Here is a 13849-nt window from a genome sequence, read left to right on the forward strand (position 1 = left end):
GCGTGCGTGCGTGCGTGCGTGCGTGCGTGCGTGCGTGCGTGCGTGCGTGCGTGCGTGCGTGCGTGCGTGCGTGCGTGCGTGCGTGCGTGCGTGCGTGCGTGCGTGCGTGCGTGCGTGCGTGTGTGTGTGTGTGACAGAGAGCGAGAGCGAGAGCGAGAGAGAGAGAGAGAGTGTGTGTACAGTGTGTGTGCTCTGATGGCTCGAAGCATTAGTCCAGTCTTATAGATTGGTACCCCACAGAGCCGGACTTAACAAGCCTGGACTCCGGCAATACTTGCTGAACTGCTGAATTCCACTGATGTTAATTGATGGGCTAAGTTAGCGGAAAGAATAAATAAAGGCAGTCGGACAGTAGCTGCAGGTCTGTTTGTGCCCTGATGCTGCTGTGCAGTGGCTTCATGGGATGAAGCATAATTAAACTAAAAGTAAAAGGCACTGGATATCTTTACAAAAGCATCTTACCCTTTTGCTCATAATATTTATACAGTATGTACTGTAGTATGTACACTGTGCAAAGTATGCACACTTACTGTATATATTCTAACGACTTCTGACTATGTTTGCAAAAATGTGCACTACACTGTACAAAAGAAAACACAGCAGTATATTATAATGCAATGGACGTGAACTTTCATTTCATTGTGACAAATAAAATAACTGATAAATAATTGGACACAGAAAAATGACTAAAAATGAAAAAGGACAAGAGATATACAGTAAGGGCCGGCCCCTGCGTTCACACACCCAGCCATGTAATGAAACAAATAATCTAGGTATGTCTATTAGAGGACATCATCGGATGTACATCTCAAGGGAAAGGAAAAAATCATTTGTGAGAAAAAATGCACAAGGGTGAAAGGGAAAAAATGTGGTGGAGCATCAAATCTCGAGGCCTAAATATACTTAATCACAAAATAAGCACAGTTCAAGAAATAGCAACGAAATATTCCTTCCATAAACATTCTCTCAACCTCTCACAATGACCTGCAAGCAGCTTGCTCAACCGGACGCTTTATAACAGAATGCATTTATGTGGCAAAGAAGCTCCAAACCACCAAAATCATTTCTATCCGCTGCAGACCGGTCTTGGAAATGAATATAACCGTGCCAGACCTGACCAGACTTGTTTTCAAAACAAGAGCCTGCGCAGTCATAATATGCAATAAATAAATAAATGCAAATGAAAGTGGCTTGTAATTGCACGCACATTTGCTCTTCACTCAACATAGCGCTAAAATGCACTTCTAAGAACTGTTTATCAGCTTGAAAACACTCTCTGTCCTGACAACACACCAGTATCTTCAACATCACCTAATGCTATTACTTTTTTCAAATACTGTAAGCCTTAATGCGTTCTCACTTCAGCCTTGATATTCTGAAGCACAAACAACATTCATCATATATTCATAATATATAGATGTATACATTTTAGACTACAAATGTCTAATTTAACAAGAATTCAAACACAGGTGAGTCTAATTATTCATTACACAGGTGTCCAGCAGACAGTTGACTATAAAAGGGTGTTACTTAAAGAAAACCGCTTCCCATTTCATGCTGTCAGCAATGGCACCGCATGGAAGAGAAATGTCACAAGACCTGAGAAAGAAAATAATTTCTTTACACCAGAAAGGTGAAGGCTACAAGAAGATCAGCAAAGCTTTACTTATCAGTCAGAATACTGTAGCAAAACTGTCTAAAAAAGATGGAACTGCAACCATCTCACAGAGGCGTCCAGGTCGTCCAAGAAAGTCAACACCTCGACAGGAGCGTCTTCTGATGAGAAGGGTTGAAGAAAAACGGCATGCAAGTTCACTGCAGTTATCTAAAGAAGTAGAAAGCCAAACTGGGGTGACTATTTCCAGTGACACAATACGGCGTACACTGCGTAGGAATGGCATGCTTGGGTGCCGTCCACGAAAGAAGCCTCTCCTACAGCCCAGGCACAAAAAAGCCCGACTAGAGTTTTCCAGGGCCCACGCTGACAAAGATGAAGACTACTGGGACTCTGTACTCTGGAGTGATGAGACCAAGATAAATGTTTTTGGAACTGATTGCTTCAAAACTGTATGGCGTCGCAAAGGTGAGGAATACAAAGAAAACTGCATGGTGCCTACAGTGAAACATGGTGGTGGCAGTGTCCTTATGTGCGGCTGCATGAGTGCTGCTGGTGTCGGGGAGCTGCATTTCATTGATGGCATCATGAATTCACAGATGTACTGGTCTATACTGAAAGAGATGCTACCATCACTCCTTGCCCTTGGTCGTCGTACACTTTTCCAGCATGACAATGATCCTAAACACACATCTAAGGCAACTGTTGGATTGATCTGAACCCAATCGAACACCTATGGGGAATTCTGAAGAGACAAGTTGAGCATCACTCTCCACCCAGCATCCAGTCTCTAAAAGAGGTAATTCTTGAAGAAAAGATAGATGATGCAAAATGTCGCCAACTTGTTCATTCCATGAACAAGGCCATACAAAGTACTAGATGTAGTAGTTTTTGTTGTGGGGTGTCCTCATTTTTGCTTCACCCTTATTTGAGTAAAGCTGAAAAATGTGTATTCTAAGTTATATTATTAACCTTACTTTCATATTGTAAGTTAAACAGATGTCTTGTCAACATTTTAGATTTTTTTTGTGTTCATTGAGATATTGTTAAAATGTTACTTTTCAAAGAGGGTGTACTCATTTACTCCGAGCACTGTATATATCAATTTATATAAATGTATAATTTATATGTATAAATATAGATATTACTGTACACATATTTCTTCAATACATGTATGCTTGTGTATATTCAAATATAGATATAAATACACGGCAAACACATATATTTCATATAAACACAAATATTTATTTTGGAATTGTTTAATCGCGATTAATCGATTTGACAGCCCTAAAAAATACATACATATGAAAAAGTAAAAATATATATTTAACAAAGAGGGTGTACTCATTTACTCCGAGCACTGTATATATATATATGTATAATTTATATGTATAAATATAGATATTACTGTACACATATTTCTTCAATACATGTATGCTTGTGTATATTCAAATATAGATATAAATACACGGCAAACACATATATTTCATATAAACACAAATATTTATTTTGGAATTGTTTAATCGCGATTAATCGATTTGACAGCCCTAAAAAATACATACATATGAAAAAGTAAAAATATATATTTGAAACAAGTTTTTTAAACAAATGGCTTGTTCATATTAAAGCAGTAGTTTCATGCCGTCTCATATGTGCATGATTTCCTTTCTTCACACAACACAATCGAATAAATGTAACATTTATATATAAAGTTTATATGTAAGGGATAATCCACGGCTAGTCGTGGATTATCCCACTTATACAGGGCTGTACATTGCGACATATATGTCGCACATGCTACGAAAAAATCTGTCTGTGCGAAAAATTTATTTGCCAGTGTAGCACGCGTGCGATACAGTTTTGCACGTGATTTAGACAGAGCCGCTTGTTTGTGTGAGGTGTGTTTGCCGCGATGCTTGTTTGTGTTTGTGTGTTAAATGTCATCTGCTTGTTTTGGGTGAATGTGAATGAGCTGCACGATCTAACATATTACTACACGCGTGTGCTTGTGCACACGTGTGTCTTCGTCTCACTGTATGAGGACATGTACACATGAACTCCATCTCCAGAGCTGCTCTGAGAGTTTATTTCACAAGCATTTCATTGTTTGAAAAAAGCTATCGTCAACCATAGTCTCTTTGCGACAACGCATCAAAGTAAAAGTCTGGTTAACTTGAACAACCAGATTAAAAACACTGTATTGTATTATAACGTTTACTATAGTAAATTGTAGTGTTCTAGTAGTAAATTGATAAACTACATAAACACTAGAGTATACTTACTCTTATTTACAAAATTTATATTTACTGCGGTAAGGTTCAAAAACACTACAGTAAAATTCCTCCTTTTGCAGATACAATAGTTTACCATAGTAAATAATATAATAGTATACTACAGTATGTGGAAAAATGTATAATTATTGTATAATAAAAGAATGGAAAACACAGAACTCAGAAAAATTAATACAGAAAAAGGATCTTGGGAAAAACTAAATTACTGTATATGGCCCTAATTTACCCAACTGTAACATAAATGCCCTTCAACAGTTGCCTGCCCATTTATACTTTTTTCTAATATAACAGACGTTTTATACTTGTGCTACAACTGTTTAGCCTGTGCTAAAAAACTTAAACCTCTGTAGCACCAGTGCTACGTGCAAAAAAGTTAACGTACAGCCATGCGCTTATACCATGGTCGTTTGCCAAGTTAAAGCCGTTATTGATGTTTACAGTATAATTTTTTTAACTTCGTCAGTTAGGCTCCAGATCCACCAAGGCTGAAAACGCTGGTAGCAGGCGCTTGAACGGCGTTGTTTTTCAAGGAAAAAGACCTCAACTACATTAAACATTAAAATACAAAATAGACAAGAGCTCAACAAAACACACTAAAAGTACTCAGAACTGAAGGCCTGACACTTTTAGTGGTCACAGAGCAGATACTTGCTTGCTTTGCAAAGACAATACAAAACCATTTTTTCGGAGTTTGGCAGATATTTGTTTGCGTGTAGAATTTCTAAAGCACGCCTGAAAACGCATGATTAAAATTTCGGCAACAGCAGCCTCAAGAGAAGAAGATCCAGTCTTGAAAAGAGGCCGATTCTTTATTCTCTAACAAAACAGCGCTTCTATTACTGTGTTTAGATTTTTCTCGAACACTTGAGCTCCCCCTGAGAATACAGCACACTTTATAAATGAACCTGTCATTCCAGCGCCTCTGAACTGTAAGGCTCACGTACGCTCCAAGCATAGGATGCTGAAACATCCAACTTAAACTAGTGAAGCTCTCTCAGCGACTCTATCTCTCTCCCAGCCCAGGCCCAGCATGCCAGGCAAAGCTGACTGAATAATGTAGAGGCTTTATCCACCGTTCAGGCATGAGTGGATAATCTGGCCACAAGGACACAGTGTGTCAACATTGCACTTATTTTTATTTATTTATTTCTCTGGTCCATTCGAGACGAGAGGAAAAAAGCAGCAGAAGGCAAAAGTACACTCTCCCACACATGCTCGAAAGTTTTTCTTTCTTTAGCTCTTCCACCTCATTTCGGTGAAAGGCATTATTTGAAAAGCTTTCAGCCAATTCGGTCCTGGCGGCAGACTGCTTGCACGTGGACAGCAAAGAAGTAAAATCCCTCTGTCTTCTCTGCAACTTCTGAAAATCTTTAGGTGGTTTTTGACGGTATAATCATATGATGTTTTAAAATTCTAATTTTTTTTCCTATATGGAAACTTGTGAGTTGCAATTTCTTTTCCTTAAGCACATGCACAGTTCATACAAAGCACACTAAGACTGGTATATCATTTCAAATCACATCGCATTATTTAGCAGGCAGGGCTTGACATTAAGCATTGTCATGTGGTTTGTCAAATTTGTCATTCACTTGTCCGAGTACAAAAATGACAATGACAAAAGTCATTTTTTACTATACAATAGTGGTATATTTGTCCACATAAATTCCTGTAGCATACTATAGTATTTACTATAGTAAACTGCAGTAAAATTCTTAGATACTATAGTGTTCAATTTAACAGGACTTTTATTTTGATGGGTCAAACACCTATTTTTGACACCTATTCTTATTATTCTACATGTATGTCGCACTGTTGTTGTTGTTTTTTTCAAGTTACTTGTCCGGTCGGGCAAGTAAAATTCTCTCTCACTTGCCCATACAAAACATTCACTTGTCCCGGACAAGCGTTAATGTCGAACCCTGAGCAGGTTGTCACATACATCACATTTCTCTTCCTTATCGTGCAGCCCTACTTTTTATATAATCAGTTGTTCATTTCTTTACTGCTTTAAGGGATGGCTCACTTAAGAAATCCAATTCTGTCATTGTTTATTCACCCTTGTGTTTTTCCGAACCCATCTGACGTTATATCCTACGTGGAACAAACAAATGAGACATTATGCAGAATGTTAGTGATCGTCCATATCTCGGTCATCGTTTATTTTCATTGCATATACAAAACGTCAACATTCGTCAAAAGTTCTCCTCTCCATAAATACTATGGTTATAATGTCAAGTGAGTGAATGACGGCAGAATTTTCATATCTGAATGAACTAACTCTTCAAATATGCAAGATGACAAGTAGATGATAGGATGACTCAACCCGGTCTTAAATAAGCCCTTGTGCTATGATACTCCAAGAACCAATCCAATACTCCTGAACAGCAGGTGCCTTTTCTTACCAACAGACTCATACATCATTTAAACTGCGGCCAGTACGTGTCTCAGCTGATATGTGCCAAGTACAATTTCATATCAAATATCTCTAGAGCACTGATGTCAAAATGAATCTGACATCCACATCTTACGTCTTTGTAGATCTGTGCCAAAAAAAATCACATTTCTGTTTAAATTACTTTAAAATAGTGAACCTATTTGCTTTTATTCTATAGAGCCGACTGGTGCTTTAGATTTCGCTTTTCCGTATATTACGTTTATTGATTATTGATAAAAGATTTTGACTTCATCATATCATTTGACTGACGTTGGCAAGAACGCGAGCAAAAAATTAGCTTCTCCCCTCTGAAGAGTTGCACAGTAACACTTTACAATAAGAACTCGTTCAATAACATAGTGCTAACGTGAACTACAATCATTTACATTTTTCAACATATGAATATACAGCATTTCATAATTATTGTTAATGTTTGTTCATGTTACTTCATTTCGCTTTAATAAATGTTAACAAATAGCCTACAACCTCTGATTTAAACAAAGTAAACGTTACACTAAGATGAATTAATGCTGTAGTAGTTTTGTACATTGTTAGTTCACGTTAATTTGTTATTTATTTAAATAATGTTAACTTACTGTAAAGCGTTACCAGTTGCTCATTTGGCCCGTGTTTTTGAGTACCGATCCGATTTGAGCGACGTGATGACGTACGCACACCTGAAGTTTGCGTGACGTGCGTAACGTTACGAGAGTGTGTTTTTATGCTACACACTTGAACAATACAATAAGAAATGTTTACTAAAGTAAAACAAGAACATAAAATGCAATAAACCAGTGCCAGAGTACACTCAACAAATATAAAATAACATAGAGGCTATTAAAAAAGGAAAAGGGTGCCACTTCAGGCACATATATCACACTTGCTGACAATGTTATAAGTCAATGTTTGTTTGTTTACAACGCAAAACTCGCAACCGCGGCGGGAGATATCACTAAAGCATTGTTTGAGGGAATAAATCAGATGCGATAAGGCTGACAAGAGGAGGCGTGACGCTCGTACCTGCTCGTTTGAATTCTCCCAGGTGAAGTTGAGCAGAAACGGTGAGAAGATCTCGTCCTCTGACAGCCCATATCCGTCCATCGTCTGCGTGTGCCCGCTCAGATATGTGAGAGAATTCTCCGGTGAACGCGTGTGTTTGTTTCCCACGGCGAAGCTCAGTCAGCCCGGCTCGGTTCTGCGCGTCCTTGGGTTCACGGAACGACAACCGTGAGCGCGCCACCGGCTCAGCTGTCACGTGCGCGCAGTGGCTTCACATCATACTTTGTGCACTGGCTCGGTGATGTTTGCATCCTTTTGCTTGTTGTGTAGTTTCTTTTTGTCGGGCGAATCTCTAACGGAGTATCGGAGGCAGATGGGATTGTGTAATGTATTGTTGTATAATGTAATAGGCAGAAATGCGTTGAATGATAAAAGAATGTGCCTAGACACCTGTTGGGCCAAAGACATTATATTAACATGTGCAGGAAAACTGCACAGTGGATTTCCATGTAAGAAAAACTGTTATTTGTTGTTTTTAAGGTTATTTTACTTATTGTAGCCTGTATGGCTATGGTTTATATCTTTTTGGATCAAGTCGACTCAAAGTCTCTTTTTTTGGTTTAAGTATGAATATGTTATAGCTTACGGTTATTTATAAACAAGTGTGTTTTAAAACAAAGGCAAAAATCGTGTTTAGACGATATAAGCATTCAAACTACAGTCTTACGTGTAAACTAAACGCTATTTTAAAGGGCCAGGGGCCACATAATACGGCCCACCCTGATTTCCATTTAAAGGCACGTTGATGTTTTTGCCAACAGTTTTCTTTCAGTTTTATTAATCATTTATATTTAATTGGGAGTACAAACAATGTTTAGCGTGCCAGTTAAGCATTAGTTTACTCAATTGAACATTCAACATTCACTCACGCTTACGTTTTACAAACCCACTTTGGTTGTCTGTACAAAACATATCATTTTCAAAATTATTAAGTCTAAAAATCACACTGTGGTGTTTTCATTTCAACTGCTTGCTAACAGCTTGACAGACTACTTTACATATCAAATATTCATTAATCAAATGTTTTAACAGATGTTAAGACTAATGAGGTTTATCTTACATGCACAGCGTTGGTGGAGTGCTTTGGAATGTTTATAGATGGTTATCGGTTGACTTTAATTTTCGGGACCGGTAGGGAGCCCTTTGATCCCATTTTCAACTCTTCTTTGTGAACAATTGTAGATAGGCTACTGCAGGACTAAATAAATGAATGTCAACACGAATTTCCCAAATATCAAAACAGAAGAGAGAGAGAAAATGTGTTTTTATAAATATATACGAATACAATTAATTATCTGCTATATTTAGTGAATGTGTACATTAATGCATATAACATTACTGTCTCAAAATAAGAAGGATACACACTGCTCCGTATGCTGCACGATCTTTCTGATAGCTTTCATTTTTGACATTTCCAGCAATGCAGATGGTGGTAAATCTCTCTAAACTCGTTCTTAAGTGAGGTGAGATTAATTTCTCAAAGTTTCACCATTTGCAGTTTATTTCAAACAAGCGTGATCTTCCTCCTCTCCCTGTAGGCTAATATATCAACAGCAACCTTCCCCACATCGCACATGAACTCATCACAGGTAGGCTGCTGAGCTCCTGTCAGAGATGGCATGATCGAATTGTTCCATCGTCCTGTCACCAGAGGAGCCATTACTTCAAATTAGCATACAAATTCAAACCAGGACAGATGGATTTGTCACATTCCAGTCGACATCTTCCTCTGAGATTGGCTTCGCTAACACTGCACGATGAAGATAAGACACCTGTCCCCGCTTCATTCGGGACAACGGCTGGAGGACGACATGGAAAGGCACAAAAAAACACAATCTGGGGTCCTGTGGGTGGTCCCGCAAGGAAGCAAAATAGGTCAATGTGTCAACTAATCTTAATTTGTGGTCATCCATGAGGACGAGGTAGATCTATGCAAAGGTAATAGAAAAAAGATTTATCCTCAATATTTAAATAAATATGAATGTCAGGTTGAAAAAAACAATCCGTCATTTTAGTAAGCATTGAAAATGAGACCCAAACACCACATTAGGGCTGTCTGTCCAAAAACATTTGATCTCACATTTGACAATAATAAAAGTCACCTTCAGGGTGCGTTATTTTTTTCAGTGATTATTTTAGATTTATATACAGGTGATCCAATTGGGTGCTTCCCAATACTCAAACTGATGCTACCTTGCTTCTACGTCCTCCAGCCCGTGACCTGGAAACTGACTGAGCTCAGCCATTTTGGAGGACATTTCGATTCTTTATTTGCATCACGAGGAATGGAGTGAGGAGACGTCCAGAGAAGTCAAGCCTTCTCTCGGGGGGTGAAGCTAAAACGCAAGGATAGGACGCACAAACAAGAACTGATAAGCACCTTTTATCATGCACAGTCTAAGGGACAAGGAAACATATGAGTTGCTTTTCAAAATCATTGCCAATTAAGTTTGCCACAGGTGGACTACAATCCAAAAAAACATTTTGGGAATGATCAAAAGAAATGATTGGAGTGTCATACTACATGATCTGAACATTTCTTTCCAACAGGTCTGTTGCATTATTGTACATTTGCAATATAAATCGAAAAAAGGCTTTTGCGTCTTGAATGTGTAAACAAAGCAACCCAAACAAACTTTTTGTGTGAATTTTAGCGGCATCTAGTGGTGAGGTTGTGAATTGCAACCAACGGCTCACTCCACCGCTCACCCCTCCCTTTCGAAGCACTATAATTGCAGACACACAGGGGCGGACTGACCAGTAGGACATTCTGTCAAATTCCAGAACGGCCGTGACCAGGGGCGGACTGACCATCTGGTGTATTGGAACTTTTCTCGGTGGGCCGCTAATGTATGTGGCCAGAATGGACGCTTGGGCCGGACAGACAGACGTTATTAACGCGAATGCACACAACGCGAAGGCATTAGCGAGACGGACACGTATGCATGTAACGCAATGACACGTTACATACAAGCCCCCACCCCCCCGGTCGACAGAAATGGTGTAGGGCCGTTTCAAATAAACACAGCCCCTTCAAATAAACACTCATATTTAAGTTATGGACGATGTAAGAGGGTCAAAATACTTTCTGAAAGCTCCTAGTGGAACTAGTTAGTTCACTTTAAAGGGCTGATTAATTGATTCTGGCAACAATTCTCATGACATTGACGTATTATACAAAGAAAGAGTTAAATTATGTAAATCACTCGTATGACAAAACCATGTATAATTTTTTTATAAAAAATAAGATGCAAAACAATAACAATTGTGGGTTTGGCTTCCAGCTCATGGCAGTGACCAGTCTAATAAGAGACTACTTAGAAAAATAATGATTTTCTTGGGTAATTATGCTGGGAAGATCAATTGTAAACACTCAGTATGACAAAACCCCTTTCCCCTCTAGATCAATCCCACATAATTTCTAGATCAGCTCAAACTAATGTGTTTTCTATCGGTTTCAGCGGACCAAGGTGGTCTCTCGGACAATTTCATGGTTACATGTGTGTTTGTGAGTAACATCCATTTAAAAGCTCGGGGCTGAACACTTTTCCCCCCCAACAGTCAGAAAAGATCAAAATAAACATGCTAATCTCTTACATTTGCATATTGTTCACGTGGCATCTTCGATGTGAAACTCCCCCGTCTTCAGTGATATTCCTTTGAAACTTTAATTGGGGGCAAAAGCTAACTTAGGGTCACCTTGCAAATGACTCATCTCCTCGTGCATAACCGTACCGTAATGCCATAGGTGACAAATGGATCTGGTCTTCATCTACAACTAATGGATTATTATGGAAATAGAAGAAAAAGTCCCCTTGGGTGCTGTGTTCAGTCTTATCAAAAGTGCGGCAAAAACACAACAATGAAACTTTAAAGTCTCAGGGCAAGGGGAAAGGCATGCTATGGATTATAAGGCGCTGCCTTCTAAATAAATAAAGGAAAAACAAATATCTGAACACTGAAAATGCATATTGAACTGAACTGAACGCTGAATTAATCTATTTTTCCACACCACGGGGAGGATTCTTTTAGCTCCGGGTGATGCTTCGGTTTAATTACAGCAAGGTTAAAACATACAAATGCAATGCTAAAGAAAGAACAAAAACTTTGAATGGCCATTGACACGTGATGCTGCGTCATGGTAAAATAACCACGTCATTACAGCGGACCTTTAATGACCTGAGCTTAGGGCAAGGCGATTATGTTCAATGATCCTCTCGCCTAATATGTCCAGCTGCACAATTTCGGCTGGTTTCATGCTCCAGATAGCTTAGCGGGCCGACACTCGGGAAACTGGCCCACAAAATAAGAGCTGAAGAAGCTACTTACAGCGCCAATTAAAAGTATTCACTGCATGCTTCATCGTTTAAAATGGAAACACAAATGAACCACAAGGATGTAATAATGTCCATTTGCAGAACCTACAACTGTTTTCAATTACTATTGTCAACTGTACTATCGAAAAATTGCCATATACTCTATGCCATATATGTATATTACAGTTTCCTGTGTTAACGTATTGGCAAGAAAGGTGATAGTGAGGGATACTTCACCCAAAAATGAAAATTCTGTCATCATTTACTCACCCTTAGATTGTTCCAAACCTGTATCAATGTCTTTGTCCTGATGAACACAAAGGAAGATATTTGGAAGAATGTCAGTAACCAAACAGATCTCCTCTCCCATTTACTGCCACAAATACTATACTATGGGAATACTATGGGAGTCAATGGGGGAGGAGATCTCTTTGATTACTGACATTCTTCCAAAATATATTCTTTTGTGTTCACCAGAACAAAGAAATTGATACAGGTTTGGAACAATCGAAGGGTGAGTAAATAATGAAAGAATTTTCATTTTTGGGTGAAGTATCCCTTTAAGACAGTCCTTAACTGTACCATTTACTGTCTGTTTGCCAATATTGCAAAATTGTGAAGCATGCAATAAAAACTCCAACTGAGAACAAATTGCTACAAATGGGCTAAAATGAGTTACAAAAAAAAATGCTTTCGTGAATATTCATGCCATTCAAATCATTATTTAGATGCATTAGTAGTCTCTCCATCAAATTCCCCATTTATTGAAATCTGACCATAAATTCTCTGCGACTTCAGTGTTGATGTGGGTTCAGGGTTGATGCATTAGTTCATTGTCTAGCTGGAAAATAAATCACCCAGGTGTCTTGCACACTCCATTACACTTTCCTTTTGGATGTCTCTGTATTTTGCAGCATTTGTTTTACCCATTACGCCTTACAGTGATTCATAATGAGACTGCTCTGCTTGATGATGATGATGTGCAGCGTTTGGCTTACGCCAATGCCAAAGGTGGCATTAAGCCCTACCGGCTCAATTTTAGGCTCATCAGACCACAGAATCCTTTCAGCTGGCTTCAGTGTCATCTTCTGGCAAACTTTAGCTGAGATGTCATGACATTTTTTACAGCAGCTTCTTCTTAGTAGCTCTCCAGTCTCCCAGAAAGCTGTGACTGGTCCTGGGCAACAGTTGCTCCCATCTCACCCACCGAAGCTTTTAACTCCTCCAGAGTTGTCACTGGTCTCTTGGTAGCCTGCCTCACCAATCTTCTCCACGCAGTCACAGTTTTTGAGGACAACTGCTCCAGGCAGATTTACAGCTGTGCCACTCTTTCTTTTTCTTAGTTATTGATTTAACAGTACTCCAAGGGATTTTCGATGACTTGGAAGTCTTCTTGCATCCACCCCCTGCCTTGTGCTTTTCAATTACTTTTTAAGAGTTGCTCGAAGTGTTCCTTTTGGTGAGCGCTGCCACAACAATGACTCACCAGAAATTGGACCTTCCAGATAGAGGCGTATTTATACTACAGTTAATTAAAAGCCTGCAAACGATTTCCATTTAAAGGGACAGTTCGCCCCAAATAAACTAATTCTGTCATTCATTCACCATCTTGTCATTTAAAACAAGTACTGTATGACCCTTTCTTCTGTGAAACAAGAAAGAAGATATTATGAGGAATGTCTCAGTGGTTTTGTGTCTATACCATGGAAGTCAATGGGCCAATAATGTCTGGCTACCAAAGTTCTTAAAAATATTACCTGTGTTCTGCTAAAGGAAGTCATTAAGGTTTGGAATGGCATGAGGGTGAAACTATACCCTTAAAGGGGTCATATGGCACGAACACGTGTTTTTCTGTGTCTTTGGTGTGTTATAAGTTGCCCGTGCATGTATTAGACACGTAAAATTGCAAAAATTAAAGTGTCGTTTGCCTGAATTTAATCATTGCGTAAGCGCAAGTTAAAGTTCACCCAAAAATGAAAATTCTGTCTTCGTTTTTAATTAAACTGCATGAATAAATGGTTTACAATAAAACTAAATACCATGCAATTGTGAAATAAACTGGGCCAATTCTATTTCATGTCAACTTAAAGAACTCAAATATCACCAGAGTTATACAAGTTAAAAACAAGAAAGA

General features: G+C 38.8%; 1 protein-coding gene across 3 annotated transcripts in view; it reads right to left on the bottom strand.

Annotated features, from left to right (window-relative positions):
* The window catches only part of ppargc1a (peroxisome proliferator-activated receptor gamma, coactivator 1 alpha), a 332603-nt gene extending 324985 nt beyond the window's left edge, over positions 1-7618 (bottom strand). Inside the window, exon 1 of one of the 3 annotated variants that reach the window (XM_057334863.1) lies at positions 7361-7618. In XM_057334863.1, coding sequence (XP_057190846.1) covers positions 7361-7441 — 81 coding nt within the window. In that variant the 5' untranslated portion in view covers positions 7442-7618. The remainder of the gene's footprint in view (positions 1-7360) is intronic. The other 2 variants (XM_057334855.1, XM_057334887.1) reach the window with 2 other exon arrangements.
* Positions 7619-13849: the final 6231 nt, after the last annotated feature.

The sequence above is a fragment of the Triplophysa rosa genome, linkage group LG1 (assembly GCF_024868665.1).
Source record: "Triplophysa rosa linkage group LG1, Trosa_1v2, whole genome shotgun sequence".
NCBI classification, from domain to species: Eukaryota; Metazoa; Chordata; class Actinopteri; order Cypriniformes; family Nemacheilidae; genus Triplophysa; species Triplophysa rosa.